This window comes from Mus musculus, chromosome 15 (genome assembly GCF_000001635.26).
Source record: "Mus musculus strain C57BL/6J chromosome 15, GRCm38.p6 C57BL/6J".
Taxonomy (NCBI): Eukaryota; Metazoa; Chordata; class Mammalia; order Rodentia; family Muridae; genus Mus; species Mus musculus.
Genome location: NC_000081.6, coordinates 38,218,977 through 38,243,014, shown reverse-complemented (window position 1 = coordinate 38,243,014; position 24,038 = coordinate 38,218,977). Strand labels below are relative to the sequence as shown.

The window sequence follows — 24,038 nt, the reverse complement described above, 5'->3', positions numbered from 1 at the left end:
TTTTAGGTCAATGCTAAGAATCTGTCCAGTTCCTGACTACTTGGGAAACCTACCACTTTAGGACAAACACACACACACACACACACATACACACACACACACCCCTCCTGCCCAGTCTGAGCATTGGTCAGAGAGCATCCCACATCTTTTGGAATAACAAAGGATGGTAAAGCAACCTTGGTAAACAGCTTCTACTCTAGCAGCATAAGGCTCTTTTGGAACAAAGGGTGAGAGCAAGTGACCTGTTCCAGGGGTAATAAACAGCCGTGTGGGTAGCAAAGACCAGCAAGCCTGTTTGGTTACTGTTACCTGTGAAGATCTTGCCACGCAATGAAGTTTATTCTCTATCTTCCTCATGCCTTGACCTCATCACACAGAAACTGAGAGGAGTTTAGTCCAACTTTCTGAAGAGTGCTAGAGAAACTGTAACACCTGTCCTGTTTACTCTCCACCCCACCCCCAACTCCACCCCCACTTACTTCTTATCCTCTCACCAGATAAGAGATGTCTCTAGTTTCCAGACAGTTGGCAGAGCTGAGAGTTATAGCATCTACACCACCCCACCGCACCCCCACCCCCACTGGCTGACACTTTTACACTGAGGCCACATGCAGAGTTATGGAGGTGACAGAGGATGAGGAACTTCCTGACAGATACGGGTCCTGCCCAGCATCCTCACTCAGCCTTGCCTGCCTCCCAGGCTCCACTCTGAATGCCCTGCTCATGCATGTCACACCTGCATCTAGGTCTGATCTGCTCTCTATTCCATGTCTCCTAAAAGTAACATAAATGATAGCTAACTGCTTGCTCCCTGTATGTAAACACCAGATAAGAAATGTTTCTTTTTTTTGTACAATTTATTTTGGCCGGTCGTAAACACATCAGTGTAACCAATGATAACGTCCATGATCTTTCTTCCTCCACTTCCAAAGTTCTGTGGTTCCGGCTTGAGCTGCCACACCTGGTTTATGCTATGCTGGGGTTGAACTCTGAGCAGGTTAGGGAAACTCTACCAACTGAGCTACACCCTGACCTTGTTATAAGAATATCTTAGGAAATGATAACTCAGCCAGGCGGTGGTGGAGCACACACCTTTATTCACAGCACTCGAGAGGCAGAGGCAGGTGGATCTCTGTGAGTTCAAGACCAGCCTGGTCTTGAATATCAGGTAATAGAGGACTACAACGAGAAATGCTGTCTCCAAAACCCAACTCAACCCAACCCAACCCAAAAAGAAAACCCAACAAAAACAAAATAACAATGAACTCTTATGGGGTATGGTACCACCATGCCCAGGTGAGAAGGTTGGTTAATATCTGTCAGTGATAGGCCTGAGGCACTGGCTCTCAGCCTTGATGTGTCACCTTCTGAGGATTTAAAAACATCTGAGTTCCCAACCTGAGTGATGCATGTTTTTGGCTGGAGAGTTGGCTCAGTTGTTAAGAGCACTGGCTGTTCTTGCAGAGGACCCAGGTTCAGTTCCCAGTACCCACATGGGGGGTCGTAACCATAATACCAGGTAACCAGACACCCTCTTCTGACCTCTGCAGGCACCAGGCACGAATGTGGTTTGTATACACATAATTAGGCAAAACACTTATACACATAGAGAAACACATCTTTCCTTTTGGTGAAGCCACCAGAACTGCGTGGCTCAGATTTCTGGAATGTGATGCCCAGGACTTTTGCAGTGCCTGGCTCCTTACTTTACGGATTATATTCCACCCCCCTTCTCCCCCCCACCCCCCGAGACAGGGTTTCTCTGTGTAGCCCTGGCTGTCCTGGAACTCACTTTGTAGACCAGGCTGGCCTGGAACTCAGAAATCCTCTGCCTCTGCCTCCTGAGTGCTGGGATTAAAGGCATGTGCCACCATGCCCAGCTTCTCTCTCTTTTGTCCTCATCTTCACTCTTAGTCCTCCGCTGTGGGGAGCTCCATGGATTTGATACATATCTGAGATATGCATTGATCCTTTTTCCTTTCTTCTTCTCCTCTTGGTCCCAAGCCTGGGAAACCTAAACCCCACCTATGTCTCTTCTCCCCAGCTATTGGCTGCTGGCGTCTTTATTTACCAATCAGAATTAACTGGGGGCAGGGTCCCTCAGTGTCCTACATATGGACTCTCTCATCTTTGGGGCAAACAATTTTGGGGGACCCAAATTAGCATTGGAATACAAGCCGCATTAGGCCAACCTACTACACAAGCCTGTTAGTGTTCCACAATGCTCTCCATCATGAGAATCACAGGCAAACCCTCTGAAACGATAAGCAACCTCCTAACTAAATGTTTTCTTCTAAAGGGCGTCTTGATCACGGTCTCTCTTCACAGCAGTAGAACAGTGACTGAGACAGTCACCATTCCTGGTTTTAGGCTGGGGAGCTAACCCAGGCAGAGAGACATGCTGGGAAAGCACTGTTCCTTGTTTCTTACCCCTTTCTCCCTCATGTTTGCTTAAGCTTCCTTCATTGTGGGTGAATAATTCTCTTCTGGTCATCTAATGTCACTTCCCACTCTAGTAACAATGCTGCCCCTGGGCCTGCAGCTCTGCCCAGCTGTGATGCTTGTGCAGTGAGCACCCAGTCTCATGAGACCCCAGGCGGGGTGGGGCAGGGGACGACTGGTTATAGCAGTCCTTGGTTGTTCAGGACACAGAATCAGTGTTATAGATCGTGTCCTTCAAGAGGTGTATGATATTTAAAATTTTTCACAGACTTCGCAGTGGGACTGGCCCCTGCCTAGCTGAAATCTGAAGTTCTCTTAAAGTGGAAATTTCTGACTTCTTTGAAGACTTGGTTGTGTTCTGTGATATTTTTCTGGAAATTGTCTTATGAAAGGTTGTTTTGCTGAGGCAGACACTTGAGAGGGTGTGTGATGTTTGGAAAGGGTGTAAGTAGGACCGAACAGACAGTGAATAACGCCCTTGCATTGGTTCACCTTGAAACCCTTTGCTGGTCTTCACTGATCTTCGCTTGTAGTGACTTTGTAGAGACAGACATGCCGAAGAACTTCTCATGGTATTCTGGCTGCTTCTTCCACTTCCGCAGATTCGTGCTGATTCTGAGTTGCCGCTGCTACTGATTTGTGTTTGGCATTTGCTGATTGGACTGGACTGCCTCAACTGATTCATGGTCGATGTCTTGGACTGGACTGTGGATATCCTGACAATGAAGCTTAATATTGCCCCAAAGAACTACTTCTAAACAGGTCCACATCCCCTTGTCCTATTAACCATCTTTCTCTCCTACAGTCGGAGGGCTGGAAGGAGGTTTGAAGTGTTTAAGAACCCCTATTAAAGTAGGTTGTGAAAGATCTAAGCCTACAGTCTCTGATTGCTTCTACCTCACACAGATCTCCCTTCTAAGGCTCAGAGCTGCTAAAGAAGAAATGAGGTCCTATTGCAAGAAATATTAAATATGAGTCTTTTCTATCTAGTACTGTAAAACTTGTATTTAGGAAAAATAATTCAAACCTATTTATCTCCCCACCTAGTAAGATTTCCATGCAAATGTGTTAGCCCATCCCATCCTAGTAAAACTTTGGTTTATACAAAGGCCGCGTCTGTACTCCTGGAATTTGATAGCCTAAGACAGACTCTTCCTGCTTCATCTCTATCTTGTCAGACAGGCCGGCTGAATTTGATTGTGAGATTGGACCCCAGCCAGTGGGGAAAAGATACAGCTACCACCTAAGTTAGAATAAAAACCAAGTGTGCTTCCAATCTTCCAAGCATACCCTCTGGATCAAGAGTAAAGTTTGCCTTGTCTAAGGCATTTCCACTGGAGTGGTGGTCTTTTCTCTTTTCAGTTTTGAATGTATTTGCTTTACTGTGACTGTGTCTTAAATGATGCCTTGTATTCATTTTCTGTTGTTACTGTTACAAAATGCCACAAACTTAGCTTAAAATGACACTAATCATTTTCTTCTATTTCCAGACATTAGGAGTTCTAAATCAATAAGCCCACAGGCCTGGGTTCCTTTGCAGATTCTTGGTGGTGGGGTGCATTTTCTTGCTTTTACCGGATGCTAGACTCCACCTCTGGTTGGCGAAACTTTGGCTGGTATTGCTTCAATCTCTGCTTGTTGTCACATCCCTGCCTCTAAATGTGACCCTTCATCTCCCTTCCTTTAAGGGAGTAGCTCTACTCGAATCATCCCCGGTAGCCCTGTCTTTTATTTATTTTTTTTTCTTTTCTGTCTCAAAAAGCTTTATTTTAACTTGGTCCAAGACTTGAGAGAGGCTCCAGAGCGGTTACAAAGCTGTCTAGTGGCTTGAGAGATTCATTCAGGTGGAGGTCCCAAGGCGGGCTGGTGCAGAGCAGAGTGGGGAGCCCCTTGGAAGGCACAGAGGCCTCCTAGTCGTGCTTGAGAGTGAGGCGCTCAGAGAGATACTCACTCAGAGATCCCTGGGGCGCGCCAGTCTGCGCTGGTTGTGGTCCTGCCAGCCTACGGAGGTTGGTCAGGTGGTTACCCATCTTCTTGATGCGCTTCACCCCCATATCCAGGAAGTGGCTTTCCAAGAAGTAGCAGAGATGAGGGTCTGTGCGGGCAGAGCCCAGGGCATGCAGATCCAAGAAGGCCTGGTTCAGGTTCTTCTCCAGGGCCAAGGCAGCTTCCATGCCTCCTGGGTTTTACCCCATTCACCTTGAGCCGGCTTCTGCACTTCCTGAAGAGTGCACGCCCCTCCTCCCATCCCGCGATCTTTCTGCAACTTGAGAAGCCGCTAGGTACCCTCACTCTTCTCAGCCAATTCACAGAAGTGGCCTACGCCCTCCAGAGCCACGTCATCCAGATCAAAAATGAAGCCCAGAGATCTGTAGGTGGAGGAGGCCCGCAGGTGCAGGTTGACCAGGCGGTTCAAGGCAGCTTCCACTTAGGTGGAATAATTCTGACGAATCTGAGAGGTCATGGCAGATCTGGGAGTATGAGCTAACCGTGAATAGATGGTTGCAGACTGGTCCTAGGAGCTGAAGGCAGCAAGGAGATGGTCCCGGGGACTGCGACTGGAGACACTTGTAAGGCGGCTGGAAGCCAGTACCTTAGGAATCCCCGGGTCTGTTCCTTCCAAACACTGTTGACAAGACACAGATCCACGGGACCTCCAAGGCGCTGCTCTGCCCTCAGTCTTAAAATCCGTCAACTAGTATGTGGGCATCTTGGAGGAGGGACTTGGGTCTGTCTGTAAACTGGATCAGCACCTGGTGTTTCTCGCCTTTGCTCCTGTGAGTCTGTCCATTCAGTGAGGCATTTTGATAATTTGTAATGTAGACTTTATCTTGACAGCCCTGCGAGGGAGTCATACAGACCCTCTGACAGGCAGATAGGGCGCATTTACACAACACTTACAGGCCAATGAGCCATCCTGTCTTTCTTCAAACTGACCAACTCTAAATTAGGGAAGGAAGACCCTTGAGAGACTTAAAAACCCCATCCCTCAAGAAGACTTCAGCTTCCCAAGTCCCCACCTGCCTTGTGGAGACTCTATCTCTGTGTGCCTACTGCGCGTGTTCCCTCACCTCAACAAAAGGTTTTCTTCAACTGCTCATTCTGTTGGCCCCTCTTGGCTGTGTTCTCCATCTCCCAGAAGCTGCCCGTCACACTTTTTCCTGCCTTTTAATTTTCACTGGCAGAGAAAACAAACCCAACCAAGAATCCTTCATGGTGGTACCCGAACCCCCTAAAATGACTGTGTGTGCACTGTGTATGCAAATGTATATTTATGTGGGTACATGTATGCATGTGTGCATATCGAGACACTGAGTGTCTCTGTCAATCACTCTATAATTAATGAGTCATAATTTCTTATTAAATCTGGACTTACTGATTCTGTTAGTATAGCTACCCAGCTTTCTTCAGGAATGCCCCCCCCCATCCCCACCCCCATCTCGCTTTCTGAACACTGAGAATTCAGGCTGGCTACCACACAGCCTTGGCGTCTCTGTGGTACTAGAGATCCAGATTCTGGTGTTCATCTTTGAATGGCAAGCTCTTTAACCACAGAGCCATCTTGCCCATCTCTAAATGACTTTTTAAAAGTTTATACATGGTAAGTTAGTCTATGCTATAAAGTGTGTGTGCATGTATACTTGTGCATGTTTATTCTTATCTATGTATTTAGAGGCCAGAGGAGGGTCTCAGGCATCCTGAGCTATCACTCTCCACCTTATTCCCTGGGACCTTCTTGTCTCTCCCTACTCTCCAGAGTTGGGGTTGCAGACTCGTGCAGATTTTCCATATTGACACTGGGAATTCCAACTCAGGTCCTCTCGCTTTGGAGCACATGTCCCTACCCGACCGAGCCATCTCTACAGTCCCTGTATGGGTTTTGATAAATGCTGTATCCTATAGAAAAGCTTCGTTACCCTAAAAGTATACTGTCTTTACAGTTTAGCCCTTCCCAGAATGCCATACCATTGACATCATAGGCCACCACCCTTCAGATCAGCATCTTTCATTTAACAGCATGGCTTTTGGTGGCTTGGCATCTCATTTCCTTGTCATATTGCCCTACCTAGTAATATGACCATTTTGTTAACCATTCAGCCAATGAAGGACATCGTGTTTGCCTCGAGTTTCTGGAGAATGACAGAAACGCAGTGGACAATCTTCTGATCCATTGTAAAGTTGGTTTGTTTGTTTTTTTTCCCCCCTTCAAATGGCCTACTAATGGTATAGACTGAAATGTCAGCTGTCTTTGTTCGTAATATAAGATTATTCTATTGACTTTATGAGCTCATGGTATAAGCAAGGTGCAACAAGACCACTGACCCTCCCCGCCTCCGGGCGTATCTGGCTGATACCGGTCCGTGGACGAGGGGATCAGAATCCCTGTGAGTATGTGTGGTAAATGATGATAACAGGAAACGGCTGCCGAGAGGCAGATAAACTTTACTTGGGATCATTCAGGGCTTATATAATTTTGGGGACTGGGGGTCGGAACATCCAAGATGGGCAAAGGTCATTGGCTGAAGGCATAGGAACCAAAGTGCCTCTTTAGCTTGGGGAAGCAGTTAACATATCTCAAGTTTTAACTGAATGGGTTCTTATCAGGAGAAAGGAAGCTAAACAAGAAATTTGTTTGTTTGTTTGTTTCCTCGAGACAAGGGTTTTTCTGTATAGCCCTGGCTGTTCTGGAACTCACTCCGTAGACCAGGCTGGCCTTGAACTCGGAACTCTGCCTGGCTCTGCCTACTAAGTGCTGGGATTAAAGGCGTGCACCACCACTGCCCAGCATGAGTAATCTTAACCAAGGCTACATGACATTCTGCAGGTAGAGACATGTGTGTGTGTGTGTGTGTGTGTGTGTGTGTGTGTGTGTGTGTGTGTTGGAGGGGAGTGTCCCCATATTGTCCTCCATATTGCACTGAGCCCCAGAAGGCTATCTGGACAATGGCAGACTTCAACCTTAGCAGGACAGCACTGGACAGCTCAGTGGGTAGAAAGAAAAGTTTCTTTGGGGAATCAAACTGCCAGGCTCTCTCTCAGGGGAGCACAGAGCACCAATCGGGTAGCATGGAAAGTCTTGTTAGTTTTAAGAGGACGGGTAAGTTAGGCGGAAGGGGTGTGAAGGAGGGGGTGCAGGCCAGAACAGCCTGGGATTTATCATGGGCGCTTTGGTCTGTAGTAGGCTGTTCAAGGACTAGATGCCCTGGCCAAGGTAGTTGGTCACTGTGGGTGGATAAAGGAAGTGGTGGTTTTTCTGGTAAACAGAAATTTGACTTCCTTCTGTTTACTCAGTAACCATCCTTCTGCTTACCTGGTCAGGCTCTTTCTGTTTAGGATACTGTCCCAAGCACTGCCATTTGGGGGGCCTGCTTTGGACCTAACATATGGCAGGAAGAAATGAAATTTTCTCCCACAGATGAGTTGTCTGTGCCTGCCCTTTTAGAATCCATATTCTTATTAGGATACAGAACCTCCTCAGAGGCCCACAGTGAGGCCATAGAGGCTAGCAGGTCCTTGACACTGACGATACAGGAAGGTAGGGACGCAAGGAGACTTCTTCACTGGGTATAATGGATGGTATACACCTATAATTGCAACTACTTGGGATGTTGAGACAGGAGAACAGTGAATTAGAGCCCAGTTTGAGCTATATACTGACACACACACACACACACCTTAAAGCAAAACAAAAACCAAGCTATTGTGGCTAACATTAACTGGACAGAATCTAGACTTACCCAGGAAGGAGCTAAGCCTCTGAGCATCTGTGTGAGCGAGTGCATCACCTAGGTTAGTTGAGGTGGAAAGAGCTCCCTTCACTGTAAGTGGCACCGTTCTGTGGGCTGCAGGCCTGAGCTGATTGAAAAGGAGAAAACGAATCCACCATTCACTGCTTCAACCATGGACACAGCATAAACAGCTGCTTCAGGCTCCTGCTTTACACGGCCCCACCAGGACTGACTGCACACTCAACTGTGAGATAAAACTTCTTCCTTCACTTGCTTTTATCAGGGAATTTATTGTAGCAACAAGTAACCGATGCAGAGCATCAAACAGGGGAAACAACCTTCGGAACCACCCTCAAGTAGTTTTGCTTTGATGTTTCTGACAGTTACTTTCTATTATGTGGTCTTCCTTAGGCTGCCGGTGGATCTCAAGTGTCTTTTGTCCAAATGGGGACTACCCTTCCTCCTGTTGCTCTCAGAACTCAATAATGGATCTATGCTAGCTCCTTACTACCTCCCTCAAACAATCCTGACCTCACACAGTTGACATATGGACCCCAGGTTCTTTTGTTTGTTTGTTTTTGTTTGTATTTTTTTTGAGACAGGGTTTCTCTGTATAGCCCTGGCTGTCCTGGAACTCACTTGGTAGACCTGGCTGGCCTCGAACTCAGAAATCTGCCTGCCTCTGCCTCCCAAGTGCTGGGATTAAAGGTGTGCATCACCACTGCCCGGCGGACCCCAGGTTCTTGTCCCTAATCACCATGCCACAGAAATCTGAGTCATTCCAGAAAATCTGGGATGTTCATTATATCTATAAAACCATCTCAATGAAAATGGATTTAATAACTATAAACGTAGTTTTAAAGAACAAACTTTGTAATTATTTCCACAAGCCTGGTAGCCATTTTCCTTCTAAAGAGATATTAACTTTGAAGATTGTTAGTGAAAGTGGTTTTAATACTGAGTGTTTGTTGTGATTCTTTCTATTTTCTCTCTTAAATAAAAATGCACTCTCTCTCTGTGTCTCTCTCTCTTTCTCAATAGGACTTTGTAGACCAGGTTGGCCTTGAAGTTGAATTCTCCTGCTTCAGGTTTCCCAAGTATAGGTTTACACACACAAACCCCTATACCCAGCAAAAGTCAGTGTTTGTGTACACAATGCAGTCTGTGGTTGTTGCTTGTTTTTGTACCATGGTTAGATTTTTTTCATTGAAAGTCTCAAGCCAAAGGACATCTCAGATACAAGCAGGGGCCAGATAGTGAAGATGTTGCCTTAAGAATCTAGGTACCCAAATCTACCTTTAAAGGATACAAAGTAACTGACCAGAGTAAAATGCTGTTTATCTGGCTCTACTAAGCTTGATGTGTGAAAGTGCAGTTTCTACTCGAATTTAACAGGGTGCTTCCCAGAACCATAACATTACAGCTTGGTGGTCCCCAGTCCAAGAGTGGAACTTGTTCCGACCACAGGGGCTGCTCTCTGCTGTGTACGGAAAGGGGACCCCGTAGAAGAGGACCCACCCAGGGGATCACTTACTTGCTTGAGGAACAGGGACAGATGGATTTCAAGCATCATTCCTGGCATCTTGGCTCCAGGACCCTCTGACACAGACACTTTGAAGCACACTTGAGGACTTGTGCTGATCACAGGCATTGCCCTGGCTGAAGGCCAGGCTTCTGAGCTGCCAGTGTGTGGTGGGATGTGAGCCATGTTTGCTGGTGTTTGTGCACCTAATGCTAGCATAAGGGCTTGTTGTAGCTTAGAGGGAAGAATATTTAAAACTGATAAATTGTGCATATTGTTTAGACACCTATGAAATAGATGTGTTCTGGCTTTGTGTTGTATATTGTTTTGTTTATTGAATGGGTTTCCATATATAGCTCAGGCTGATCATGAAAGCTGGATCTTCAGCCTTAGCTCTTTAATGGCTGGTGCACTGGCTAGTTTTGTGTCAACTTGACACAGCTGGAGTTTTCACAGAGAAAGGAGCTTCAGTTGAGGAAATGCCTCCATCAGATACAACTGTAAGGCATTTTCTCAATTAGTGATCAGGGGAAAAGGCTTCTTGTGGGTGGAACCATCTCTGGGCTGGTAGTCTTGGGTTCGATAAGAGAGCAGGCTGAGCAAGCCAGGAGAAGCAAGCCAGTAATGACCATCCCTCCATGGCCTCTGCATCAGCTCCTGCTTCCTGACCTGCTTGAGTTCCAGTCCTGACTTCCCTGGTGACAAACAGCAGTATGGAAGTGTAAGCTGAATAAACCCTTTCCTCCCCAACTTGTTTCTTGGTCATGATGTTTGTGCAGGAATAGAAACCCTGACTAAGACAGCTGGGTTTGTTGGGAGTACCCCATGTCTCGCTTGTACTTACCAAAGTTCTTCAAACTGGAAAGATGTATTTCCAGCATAGGCATGCAGTTATGCCCTAAGGGTCATGTTCATTCTTCTCATGACCACAGTCATGTAACAACAAGCCTCTGAAGGCCCAGGGGAGTCATGGAGTTAATCTGGGTCATCTACAGCACCTTCTCCCATACACACTTCTCTTAAAAATTACACCTTTATGATTTTAGTATGAACTTTTGACATAATTTCCTTAGGTAAAGGGTTAAATCAGACTCAAAAACTTAGTTTGTGACTATCATGTGCAGAAGAGAGGAAGACAGACAGAGAAATGGAGGCAAAAAAAAAAAAAAAGAAAGGAAAAGAAATTTTGTGTAGAGCGCTACATCCCCAGCCCCAGAATTTAGATAATTTTTTTCTTCACTAAGTTCACTAATCCTAGATAGAAGAACACTTTCACTAAATCCAACTATTTTAGGAGTGGAGAATAGTCAACTAATAAGGATTGTTGATATTTATTTTAGATCTATTCTTGTGTATATAATTGGTTACTTCATGTATGTATGTGCATACCTGTGCAATGCTTTGAGAGACCAGAAAAGGCTGATGGACCTCATGCAACTGGAGTTAATTGTAAACTGCCCATGTGAGTGCTGGGAATTGAACCCGTCTTCTGAATGAGCAGAAAGTGTTCTAAATGGCTAAGCCATCCTCTGGCCCTTTGATATTTAAGACATTTTATAAAACTATGTAAGTTCTGAAAGAAATCAAGCAGTCCCTGATGGTCACTGGTTTCCTTCAGTACCATGCCTGTGAAAATTCTTATGATTCAGTTAAACAAAAGTTAAAAAACCTCTTTTGGCTCTAGAATATATTCCATGGACACCGAGCAGTTCAAGCAACTTTATCTCTAACCTTGACGATATTTAGTGAGTGTGGTGGTAGTCTTCCCATAGTCTGACCATCAAGAACAGCAGCAGCCGTGGAGTCGACCAGACCATGGAGTGCTACAGAGGGCAGAGCTGAAGATGTGACCTTTACAACCCCTTTGGAAGCTCAGAAGGTCATGCATGGATCCCAGACATTGGAACAAGAAGCTGTAATGTTGAGGTTGCCTTGGGGACCCCAAGATGTTAGAGATGCCAGAGCCATGGGATACCTGCTGAGGAAAGCTACTAAAACAAAGTAGAACTGTCCTAAGAGAAAGAATCGGTTTGCAGTCAGCAAAGCTGAAAGCAGCTGGACATTAGACAGGGGTGACACAGAGTTTGGAGTTTGCCAGCTGATTTTTGGTCTTGCTTTGGTTCAGTATTTCTTAACTATGACATTTTGGAATGATAACATACATCCTTTGATGTTGGAAGAATGTGATCTGCTTTTTTTATTTTGATTTTATAGGGAATACAATTAAAATATTGCATGAACCTCAGAAGTCTTAAACATTGTTGAGACTGTGATAGACTACAGGGACTTTTGAAGTTGAACTAAATGTGTTTTGTACTATGTGATGGCTAGGTATGGCTTCCAGAGTGTTCCTTATAGGGGCCAGGAAGTAGAGTGTGGTGGTTTGAATATGCTTGGTCCATGGGAAGTGGCATTATTAGGAGGGGTAGCCTTGTTGGAGGAAGTGCATCACTATGGGTTGGACTTTGAAGCTCTGCCCAGTCCAGAAGAGTTTCTCCTGGCTGCAGTCAGATCAAGATGCAGAGCTCTCAGCTTCTGCTCCAGCACCATGTCTGCTTGGATGCTGCCATGCACCCTGCCATGATGATAATGGACTAAACCTCTGAAACTGAAAGCCAGCTCCAATGAAATGTTTGCCTTTATAAGAGTTGCTTGGGTCATGGTGTCTCTTCACAACAGTAAAACCCTAGCTAAGACAGAGACCTTTGTTTATTAAAACATAAAATAGCATGTTTCCCTGATTCATACATCCACTCATTGCACACACATGGAACTAGCACCTCTCTCTTTCACTTTCATCTGTGACCATTCCTGTAGTGAATTTGACAGAATCTTGAGTCATCTGGAAGATGGGCCTCTTGGCCATGCCTGTGGGGAGTTGTGCTCATTGAGATGGGAAAATATGTCCACTGTGGGCACCACCATTCCCTGGCTGGGATCCTGGGCTGTGTAAGTGGAGAAAGGGAACCTACCCGGAAGCATGCATTCATCTTTCTCTACTTCCTGATTGTGAGTGTGATATGACCAGAGGTTTTAAGCTCCTATTGCCTGGAGTTTTCATCTATGATGAACTGTATCCTTGAAGTTTGAGTTGAAACAAACCTTTTCCCCTTAAGGTACCTCTATCTGAGTACTTTATCACAGCAACAACAACAACAAAAAGAAACTAACATACTGTCCATGCTTCTTTCTTCCTCTGTCCATAAGAGTCTTCTTTGTTCTCATCTCCCCTCCAGGTATAGGAGGAGTCGAGTATTTAAGATTGCACTCTCATCTTCAGAACTTCATTCAAGGCCATGGTAGAGCTGTCCAAGCACAGGGATTCATGCAACATCCAAATACAACTTTGGAAGTGGCAAGTGTTTTTCTTCTTTTCTCCATTAGTCATTTCCTCTCTGGTCTCCACTAATTAGTGGAAAAGACCCCACTGTATGCCTTTCCCTGAAGCCCCAGATGAGGCTCATACTTTTCTCCTCCTCCTCCTCTTCCTCCTCCTCCTCTTCCTCCTCCTCTGACTTCACCTCATACATTCTTCTCTGATATCAGAGGTACAGAGATAATGAATTTCTGACTATACACAGTCAAGCAATTTAAAATTATACTGTGAGCATCAGTCTTGCCTTTCTCCACAGAAATTTCTGGAAAGTTCTCTATTGACAGTAGCTCCTGACAATGTACCTATGCATAGGGCAAGTACTCAGTCAATAAACACTTGTCATTTTAACAATTTGTTTCATTACACTCATTTAGTATGCGTGCACTCCATGGTACATGTGTCTCTCAGGGATTGAACTCAGGTTGTCAGACTTGGTGGTAAATTTCTCATGAACCATCATGCCTGACTCAGCCTTGTTTATCAGGTTATTTCCCCTTGCATGTGGTAGGCAAACAAAAGCGTCCTACCTGACCACGGCAATGTGGAGGACCAGTCTGGATGGCCACTCTGGCCTTTCCTACTCACCAGAAGTTTAATTTCGTTGCCATCTCCCCCATTCTCCTCTGTGCATTCTTCCTTATCAGCCCTCTTTGAGTTGAATTTAACAGACCCATGAAAGAGTCTCCATTCACTGTGGAGCAGTACCTCGTGTTTCAATATGAATGTCCAGCTGTTGGGTTGGTGGATGCATGGGTGGACTACTACACTAGTAGAGGGATGAAAACATGACTGGTACCTAGGGGCTCTGGAAATGGTGCCCTTGGGAGGCCCAAGGTCCCTAATTGTTCAAGAGTCCATGGGGTAGGCTTGATAGGGTTAATCTCTTTTCAAAGTCATTTTCTAAGTTTATAACTTAGAAACTAGAATGTAGTGAAAACTTGGCCAGACAAAAAGGTGAGAAATGTAGGGTTTTGGGGGACCCACTTGAGCTCAAAAATGAAGACATGGAAGCACCTGTATAATTTGCTGGAGCAGTTCCTCAGCTGGACCAGCTAATCTTTTTTTTTTTTTTTTTTTTTGAGACAGGGTTTCTCTGTATAGCCTTGGCTGTCCTGGAACTCACTTTGTAGACCAGGCCAGCCTCAAACTCAGAAATCTGCCTGCCTCTGCCTCCCGAGTGCTGGGATCAAAGGCATGTGCCACCATGCCCGGCTAAAAAAAAAAAATTTTTTTTCAGCCACACTCTGAACTCCTGCAGTTGGCCTTGGGGTTTACACCACCCTCCCCCTGACAGCTTACCTTTCTCTCTGAGCAGGTGAGGAAGACACAAACATTTGCATATCCTGCAAGCCTGTTGCCACCAACCCAGCAATTAACAACTGAGAACACAGGGACATACCTTACAACTTGTGTCAGGGTGGGTTATCCGTATAGGTGAAGCTACAGTTTGGTGTAAGACCCAAATAGCTAGATGCTAGGTAATTCATTTTGGAAAGGGCTCAATGCTTTTACTTGGCATCTCTATTAGAGGGTCAATACTTCCCTCAATTAAAAGCCAAGTGTGTCTGCCATCACTGATAGCACTATCAGTATTCTCAAACCTTGAACTTGAAGCACCCTATTTCTACCCTGGAGTACATATAGCTGCAGTGTGTGTGTGTGTGTGGACTGTGGTGCTGCATATGGTATGATGTGGTGTGTATTGTGCACACATATGGGTGTAGGGATGGGTGTCTATATATACAGAAGCCAGAGGAAGATGATGGGCATCTTATCACTTGAAAAGCGTGTGTCTGGGCTCACTCGCAAGGGCTTTTCTTGATCTGTTATATGAAATGGGAGCCCTCCCTACATGGTGCAATCCAGATGGTGGTGCAGCCCAGATGAAAGGTCCAACAAAGATGCTCTGCTTTCACATGCTCGCTTTTGCTCTGGGCAGCAAAGTCATTTGGTGGCTGCTGTCATTGCTGTGCTCCATCACACGTCAGAATCCAGCCCTGGGGACCTTCCAACCCGGACTAAAGACAAGTGGAGCCCTCCTGGCCTTTGGCATCAGACTGGGACTACTGACACACCAAATCGTGTGGACTGAGAAACTACCGGGTGTTCTGCCTTTCTGGTGTGAGGTAGTCACTGTTAGACAACCCAGACTGTATTGTGTCTTTAAATGTTTCGACTAGGCTAGCTGGCCAGCAAGGCCCAGGACCCACCATCTCCATCTTCAACGCTGGGGCTACAAATATGAGCAGTCATGCCCGACTTCTACTGGTACAGGGAATTTGAAGTTGAGTCCTCACACTTGCACAGACATCATCATTTCTACCCACTGAACTGTCCTCTCAGCCTGGCATCCATATGTATACAGTTCCTCAATTCCCAAATGCTGCCCATACTGAGAAAACTAATCCACACATAGCTAAGACCAAAGAAAGGACTTAACTGTGCAAACAAGAGTTCTGTTCTCAAAGAGTCTGAGACCAGCTGCAGCCGGTCAGTTCCCAGCATCCCTTCATTTTGCCTGTATACCTCCTTGCTTTTTTCCCTGGCAATCAAGAGCCATTCTGGAGGACAGGCATGGTGGCATATGCCTTGCCTTTAATCTCAGCACTCTGGAGGCAGAGGACATAGATTTCTGTGAGTTTGAGGCCAGCCTTATGTACATAGTGAGACCCAACCTCAAAAACAAACAGGAAAATCCAAACTCAAGTGAACTACACTATCACTTTGTGGAAGCTGCAGTTTCCTACACTATATCTCACTGACCTTCTGTGCAGAAAACCTGTTTCAAGAGTTGGGAAAGGGGAGATAGTTGCAAAAAACAAAACAAAACAAAACACCCAAGAAGCTGCAAAGTACCCTGGGCCAGAGATGGAGAGTCAAAATCACAGGAATGCTGTCCTGTTCTTCATGGCTGTCCCGTCCTTGGGGCTGTGAACACAGTCACTGCCCCATTCTTTTAAGAATTTTCTGATCCCCCAGTAAAATCCACAGTCCTCTTGGATCGGCATCGCCACTACAGTATTATCTTCCTAAACTCCTCTGACAGAGTGGTTTCTAGGCTGGGCCATTTCACAGAGTCACTTAGTGTCCTGGAATGCTTCTGGGGGCTTGGAGATGGTTCGTATGAAGGACATCTAATATCCCACCCCTATCCCTTAATTCTTAAATTAGCTAACTCTGTAGGGAGTCAAACCAAAGGACACAATGTCATCAGATGCAATTCTGTATTAAGTTTCCTACACACTGGAACTACACGGGCTCTGGGAAGGGGACGAGAAATGCTGAAGAGCTGCCTGGCTGGAGTACTGACTTCTGCTAAGACATAAGTTCTTACATACACCTTATAAGATCATCTTCCTACAGGAGAATCGGCTTCCACAGGGATAGCAGGGGTTGCAAGGGTCGCAGGGGCCGCAGGGACCACAGGGGCCACAGGGGCCACAGGGGCCGCAAGGGCCGCAGGGGGCACAGGGGCTGCAGGGGCTACATGGGTTGCAAGGATTACAGGGAGACGTGCAAGGGTAACATGGAGACTCGATCTTGACACAGCTGCCGAGCCCGTAGGAGTACGTCACGTCCTTCTCATCCACACATGGCGGCAGACTGAACTCTTTGCAGATGTTCATGTAACTGTACTTTTTGGATCCGAGGCAGTCGTACCTGTTTTCCCTCTCGGCCGACACGCAGACCTTCCCATCTTTCACGCGCACTTTGACTTGATCAGGTTCAAAGCCGCACACATTCACCGATCCCAGTATGTTACTGCTGCAGCAAGACGAGGCCAGAATTCTATTTGTCGTCCTTCTGAGTCTGTAGTAGAAAAGAGAGGAAGGGAGAAAAGAGATTAGACTTTAGCAAGACTAAAAGAGCCCCGCCCCCACTCCACCCCGTGTCAGTCACGGTGCCTCAACGGATCAAAGTCTGCTGGCCTTTCAAATCTTTCTCAGGTTTAAGTCCAGCAGCTCCTGTTTAGTTATGGAAACTTGGCATGTTCCTTAACCTGTGACTCAGTTTCCTTACCTGTGATGATGGTGATACATCATAGCACTGGTGGATGGTTAAATGAGACGATGTTTTACTCAATACTATGTTGGTTCATTATAAATCTTGCTAAATTACTACCATTAGCATTACTTTTACGATCATCATATGGAGACAGTTTTGTTTTCGTTTATTTTCTGATGTTGACGTTTGAACCTAGAGCCTCAGGAACTCAGGGAAGTACATGACTAGGTTACAGTCCCTTCTCGAGGCTTCTCTTCTTTTTTAACTCAGACACAACCAACGAGCTAGCATTTGAACTCTGCATCTTAAAGACAGGTACCAAAGCCAGGGATAATTTCGAGTAGCCTGAAATGGGTGCTGGGAACAGAACTCCAGGAGGACAGCGAGTGTTCTTACTGCCGAGTTATCTCGTTAGCAGAGTCATCTCTTTATGCTGAATTTTATTGAAACATGTTCTTAAGTTACCCAAGTACATTGCAGAAGATATGAGGTTTTTTTTTTTATTCTGTGTGTGTGTGTGTGTGTGTGTGTGTGTGTGTGATTTCCTCATACATGTAGGTAGACCTATAACATGTTTATCATGCTATATATGGTACTTTTAATTTGTATTTCTCACTTGATAAGACTTTATGGGACTAGCTTTAAAATGTGAATTATTACCCTTGTATTAAAAATTACAAACTATGAGTTGGCCAATTAAACAATGGCCAGTAGAACTCACTCCTAGAAGACACTGAGGCAAACAAAGACAACTTGAGCAATGGATCAGATGATGTGGTAAGAGATCTTCAGCCTTGTTATACCCTAGCCCTGGGGAAACAGAGTAGTGGGGTAGTCCTCCTTTCTCTGTTTGTGCTGGGGTACCTTAGGTCATACCAAAAAGAAAGAAAGAGAACTGGCGTCTTTAAAAACACTGGCTCTGTTGGAAGTAGACTTAGCCCTGTCTCAAAGAGTGTGGGCAGAGAAGAACTCACAAAGGGGTGGAGAAGTAGACACCAGCTCACTCTAGCTGGATCATGACTTGAAGAAGCAGACAAAGGCATGTGTGAAAGACCTCCCAAAACTCCCTTATGGTGTGTGTGTGTGTGGGGGGGGGGGTTGTGAGTACAGACACACAACACGGGAGAGTCAAAATCTTGTTCGCATGAGAAACATTAAATCCTGATATCAAAGATAGTAAGGATGGACGGAAACTAGCAAAAGGCACAGACGCTCAAGCAGGATGCCTGCTGCTGATTCTTCCGGGGAAAGCTTAGACTGTTCTCCACAGGAGCTAGAGACTAGCCTGGGAACCTGATTTATCAATCAAAGCCATCTTTCAAATCCACTTTCTCTTAGACACCTGAGTCTCAGGTACAGTCAAATGTATTCTATTGCTAGCCCCTCCTCATCTTCCTCTGTTCCTGTCATCTTGGCTCCTTGGGCCCTGCATTAGCTCATTTAAGGGTCTTCACACTGCTCAGGGGTCCCACTCTGTCCAGGGGTCCCACACTGTTTGAGAATCCCATACTGTCCAGTGGTTCCACACTGTCCAGAGGGCCCACACTGTCCAGGGACCCACACTGTCCAGGGACCCACACTGTCCAGGGACCCACACTGTCCAGGGACCCACACTGTCCAGGGACCCACGCCATGAATCTTCAGAAGATTCATGCCTAAAGCTCTCATCCAGGTCAGATTTCTTATCCCTTCTACATTAATAGCTATGAGCAAGAATATGTAGTTGTAGAAGAACTTGTTGGGACCATATTTGGCTCATCCAACAACTCTGAACTTGGAACTTGCCTTTTGCCTGATGGGTTACCCACAACCCCAAATGGGTTTCTCCATGGCTACAAGGTTCTGAGCCAAGAAAAATGGCTTCCTGTGTCTCAGTCCCTTAGAGTGAGGGAAGCTGGCCAGCTATGGTGGAGACTGTGCCCGTGCCCAGTTTCCCATTTCTCTCCTGGACAGAGCTGTGCTCACTCTCATGTCCAAGCACCCTGCCTGCCCTGTAACAAGTTATAGATCCAGCTGTTTTCACAAAGATAAAGTTCAAGCTGTGAGGAAGAAAGCTGTGAGGAACACAGACAAGACTCTGAGCTGCAGACAGGTGGAGCTCCCTCTAGACTTCATGGGGATAGTCTTTTTCTCTTCATTTCAATTTCAAAGAGCTGGCTAAACTTCACTGCTCACCAACACATATTTATCTTCATCTACTGCCTTCTGCCCTGCTCAGTGTATGTTTGTGTAGCTATACACGTATGAGTGAATGGAGGATACATCAGGCAACCTTAGCTCCTGAGACTGGGTCACTCTCTGAACCTGGACCTCATCAATTAGACTACACCAGCTGCCAGCAAACCCGAGATCCCCCATCGCCACCTGATAAATGCCACAGCACCCAACTTCTTTATGTGGGTGCCGGGATCTAAACTCAGATCTTCATGCTTGTGGGGTAAGCACTTAAGCAACCAAGCCAACTCCTCAGCCCCCTTCCTGCCTTCTTTTCTTGCTCTCTCTTTTCCTCAGACTTTTAGAGTAGACAAATGTCACTCTGCAACAGGGACCAGGTTGTGGGGTGTGTAGGTGCATCTGATATCCTTCTCTCAGTGGGGTTCAGGAGACACAGGCATCTGGTTCCCATTTCTAGATTCACTAGGTTGGTGTAAAGCTGAGACTTTGCCTTTCTAGTAAGTGCCAGGTGATGCTACTACACTGGTTCAGGGGCCACACTGGGAACTACACGGATGTGCACATGTCCTTTAGACTCAGGCAAATGTTGCTTTGCTCTTCATCTCCTAGTCAACAGGAACATTGCTCTTTAATGCTTCACTGTCATAAATGACTAAGATAGGTTACTGGGATATTCGATGGGGATTGCTAGATGTCTAGTTTTTACTCTACGAGCGGCAAGTCATCTTTATAAGGCTATGTAGGCTCTACCTTAAACAGGCTTACCCTAAGTTTGAGACCTTTAGTGAACAAGTGTAAAGTCATTAAACAAAAAGGTTAAACCAATTAACAAACACACACCTGAGACCAGAGGTGTAATTTGGTGACAGAGTACTTATTCAGCATAACAAGGACCTGAGTTTTATTTCTAGCACTAAAAATAAAATAAAAATGCATTTGAGCATTTTCATTGAGCCTCTTGCCTAGGCAGACGGATCTGTTTGAGTTCCAGGGCAGCTAAGGCTACCCTGCCTCTAAAACAAAAACAAACAAACAAAAAACAAAAATTCAATTGAAATACTTGGGCACATCAACTGTGTACAGTGATGGTGGACCCTAAGACCCATGGGTTTGAATGGGTATAAAAGACATCAAAGAGGCAGCTTACTTCTACCATTCTGTGGATCCAGAAGAAGCTAGGAGTTCTCATCTGTGGGAAAAAATAGCTTTTTTGGTAGCCATTAAAAACCTCTGCTCTACATCAGCCTGGTTGATTGAGTAGATTCACTGAAAACCTCAGACTCATAGCATGAAAAGTAAATGAGAAGAGACATTTTAGGTTTTAAGATGGCGTCTTTGTGTGTGTGTGTGTGTGTGTGTGTGTGTGTGTGTGTGTGAAAGAGAGAGAGAGAGAGAGAGAGAGAGAGAGAGAGAGAGAGAGAGAGAGAGAAGGAGAGAGGGAGGGAGAGAGAGAGAGATTTCCCAGGGAATTTCTTATTAAGAGTCAAGCTAACCACAGACTCTTGGGTGAGAGGATGGAAGCCAGTCTTGAGATTGGTTTCTAGGTACCAGTAAAAGGTACAGAGGTTGAGCTCAGTGCAGCTCACGGGTATAATTGCAAACTAAGATGCAGCTGGTTGCAAGGAGTCGAGCAGAAGTCAATGTCGCCATGGGCATCCATTACGTAGACAGGACTGAGGAAGGACAGAGTTTTGTTGGTTTCTCTAGCTTTAGTACAAGAGTCAAGGAAGCCTGTGAAGTGTGGGTGAATGAGCGTAACTTGGACTGGTTGTGTGGCTTCATGAGAGAAAACAGATTCTACCCTCTCCATCCCTTTGAATCCAAAAGTAAGGGAAAAGTCAAGCGACTGCTGGAGCTTGCAGCTGCAAAGGTAAGAAGAAAAGGAGAAAACTGAAGCAGCTAAGGAAACAGAAGAGCTAAGTCTGGCACCACTAAGGAAGACTCAGGCTTAGCTTTTTGAAGCAGCTACTTAAGCAAAATGCTAGTGGGTCGGACTTTTTAATCCGAGTCTAAAGAAGCCCAGTGTGCACACATATCAATCAGTCAAACCACAGACACTCGTGGAGGGGATTTAAAATTTGTTACTAAAGTCTGGGCAACACTTGAAAAGACCAGTGCCCAGACATTCTTTAAAGGAATGAAAGGTCATAAAGATAGGAATTTGAAACTCAGAAAGCCTTGAGTACAGTTTCATTCTAAAGATGGTGTTAAAAAAAAAAAAAACCTGAATGGAGATTATTTCTAGATCTATTCAGTCATGTGTCAGATGCTAGATTAAAGATAAGAAAAAAAGAAAGCATTTAATTGAAAGAAAAAATTAGTCATGAGTCCTTTGGGATTAGAGCTCAGATCTGGGCTTAGCATTTTCCTATTCAGGAAAACTAAAGCTGTAGTTTTACACATGACACTGAGCCCTTTCAGACAGTGACAGTGTCAGGCTGTTGGCAATAGAGTGCAGACACTTGGTAAGGTGGTATGAATTGGAAGAAAAGTGCTGGGGGAGAGATAAAGAGCAGGCAGGTCTGAGATTCGCAGATGCAGAAATTAAGGACACTGTTCGCCTCACACACTAAGGCTGGGACTGAGGAGACCTAGACACTACCAGGAAAGGTGCCACAGACCAGAGACAGCAGTGCTCTTTCTGAACTTATATGGGAATAAGGCATGAAGTCGAGTCTACTGTGGCCTTGTGGCAGGAGGCAGGAGGATACAGACAGAGAGAAAAACATCTTCCCTGCGAAGTGGAGAAGTGGGAGGCACCAGGTGACCATGTTAGAATTTAGAGCCACGGAGAGAGGACACAGACCCGCTCCCAAAGACACTTAATATTTGAACCAAGTATTAATTGTTATTTCACAATGTAAGTTAGATAAACTTGACATCCTAAGGAGTAAAAATAAACATTGGTTCAAAATATAGATAAATTCGTAGGTGACTATTCCATTCCAGACTGTCAGGTAGGTCTGATCCTGACCCTTAGTGACATCGTCAGTAATTGTCCCATTATCCTTCTCAGTGAAACATCACTGTTGTCAAGGGACTTTGCCCATCAACCCTCTCACCCAATAATTCTTCCATTCATCCATCTATCTGCCTGGCCATCCTCCCATCCATCGAATTTGTGTCTGGCTTATCTGCTGCTGATCTTTTCATTGAACATATCATACATAAAAACTTTCCAACTTTTCAATCCCCTTTTAAAACCTTTTGAGACAGTCTCACAGAGCACAAGCTGGCCTCAGACTCATTCTGTATCAGAACCTGTGAGCCTCCTGCCTCCACCTCAGAGTCGGCTACTACACTCAGTTCTTTAATCCACTGGATGGGTGTACAGTCATTTATATAACCAGGGGACAATGCCCACTTCCACCATTTCTCCCCTGTATACAGACTGTATATGTTAAAGTGAGGAAAGGATAGGAAAAGAAACTAAAGAAATATTACCCTCCCCCCAATTATATTATCCAATTCCATTGAGATCCCAATCTACTATGCTGGCTGCAACCTGTGATGTCGCAAATCCCTTCTGAGGTTGGAGGGGAGGCCAGCACAGCAGCCCTAGCTATAGATCAACTCTGCCTGAGACTCGGTGGGAGAACGATTCCCACACACTGGGGAAACGCCTCCAGTGTTCAGCCTCTGCTGTGGAGGCTTCTGGCCCACAGTAAGGATTTGACTGATTTTGACTTTCTTCTCCTGCAGTCATTTCTGCAAGCCCAAATACACTCAGATCACCTCAGTCATTCCCAGATTTGTTGAGTTTGCTGTTTCCAACAGCTTTTTAATGACACCCCTATTTTACCTTCATTAAGGCTACCCTATTTACCACACTGCCCCTCTAGACCTCTCTATTCCCACTGCTGGCCCACCTACCCTTCTCTTCTTAAGCCTCTCCTGGTCACCCTGAGTCACTATCTAGATCCCTTTTCACATCCATTCATCTGTCACTTTCCCCATGTCCCCGCCTCTTCCCACCGATGTGGCAGCTACACTGATTCTCAGGTCACACCCTCTCCCTTGGCCAACACTCTTTCTTATCAATGGCGCAGATTGCTTTCCTCTCTAAACTGCGGAGCGATGGGCGAAGGCAGTACAGCTTGTAGTCACACAGGCAGCACGGGTAGTAGAGGTCACACAGGCCACAGGAGCGGGATCGCTTGGAGTAGCAGAGGCAGTAGGGATAGGGATGCAGGTCGCAGCAGCAGTACGGGTGCATGTATAAGTCACACAGGCAGCGGGAGCTGATTTCGTCGATACATCTCAATTGTCTTAATTCTCTGTCCACCTTCTTTATGTCCCTCCTAACACTGTCCAAAAGACAACTCAGTGCGGCCATTATGGTCACACCTTATTGTTCTGTGAGTACCTTTGGGAAATGGCACTCAGAGGAAAAAATTGTTCTAAGCTCTTCTCAGAGGCCTCCTTTAAAATTAAATGAGCCACACATGATTCACTTACTTTAAAGCTTGTGTTCTGTGACCTCACCCACCCTTTAAGTATGTCATAGTCTCTTGGTTACCATGCCAACCACAAACAGTTATGGTCCCCTGAGACCCTCCTCAGGGTTTCTCCCAGGAAGGTATTCCTACCAAGAGCTCGCTCACCCTGGGTGCTGGTGGACCTTGAGGGCTTCCCTTTAGTGTCCTTGACTTGTAGGAGTTAAGACAGTCATGGCTGTCATTGTGGAAAGGGCAGGAGCCACTTGGCTCTAGTCTCTGTGTCCCCATTAAAGGCCTGAGCCTCGTTGTAAGATTCTTTTTGGCTGTTGGCCCTTCTTTCCCACCAAGTC

At 45.7% G+C, this 24,038-nt stretch overlaps 1 protein-coding gene and 1 pseudogene across 1 annotated transcript; both read right to left on the bottom strand.

Moving 5' to 3' along the window:
* Gm5213 (predicted gene 5213) lies at window positions 4,192–5,113 on the bottom strand (annotated as a pseudogene).
* Window positions 16,280–23,812, bottom strand: Odf1 (outer dense fiber of sperm tails 1). Its single transcript, NM_008757.3, has 2 exons — window positions 23,308–23,812; window positions 16,280–16,879 (listed from the first exon to the last, which is right to left on the bottom strand). Exons 1-2 carry the CDS (start codon window positions 23,583–23,585, stop codon window positions 16,411–16,413), a joined length of 747 nt encoding a protein of 248 aa, NP_032783.2. The 5' UTR covers window positions 23,586–23,812; the 3' UTR covers window positions 16,280–16,410.
* Between the last annotated feature and the right edge of the window lie 226 nt (window positions 23,813–24,038).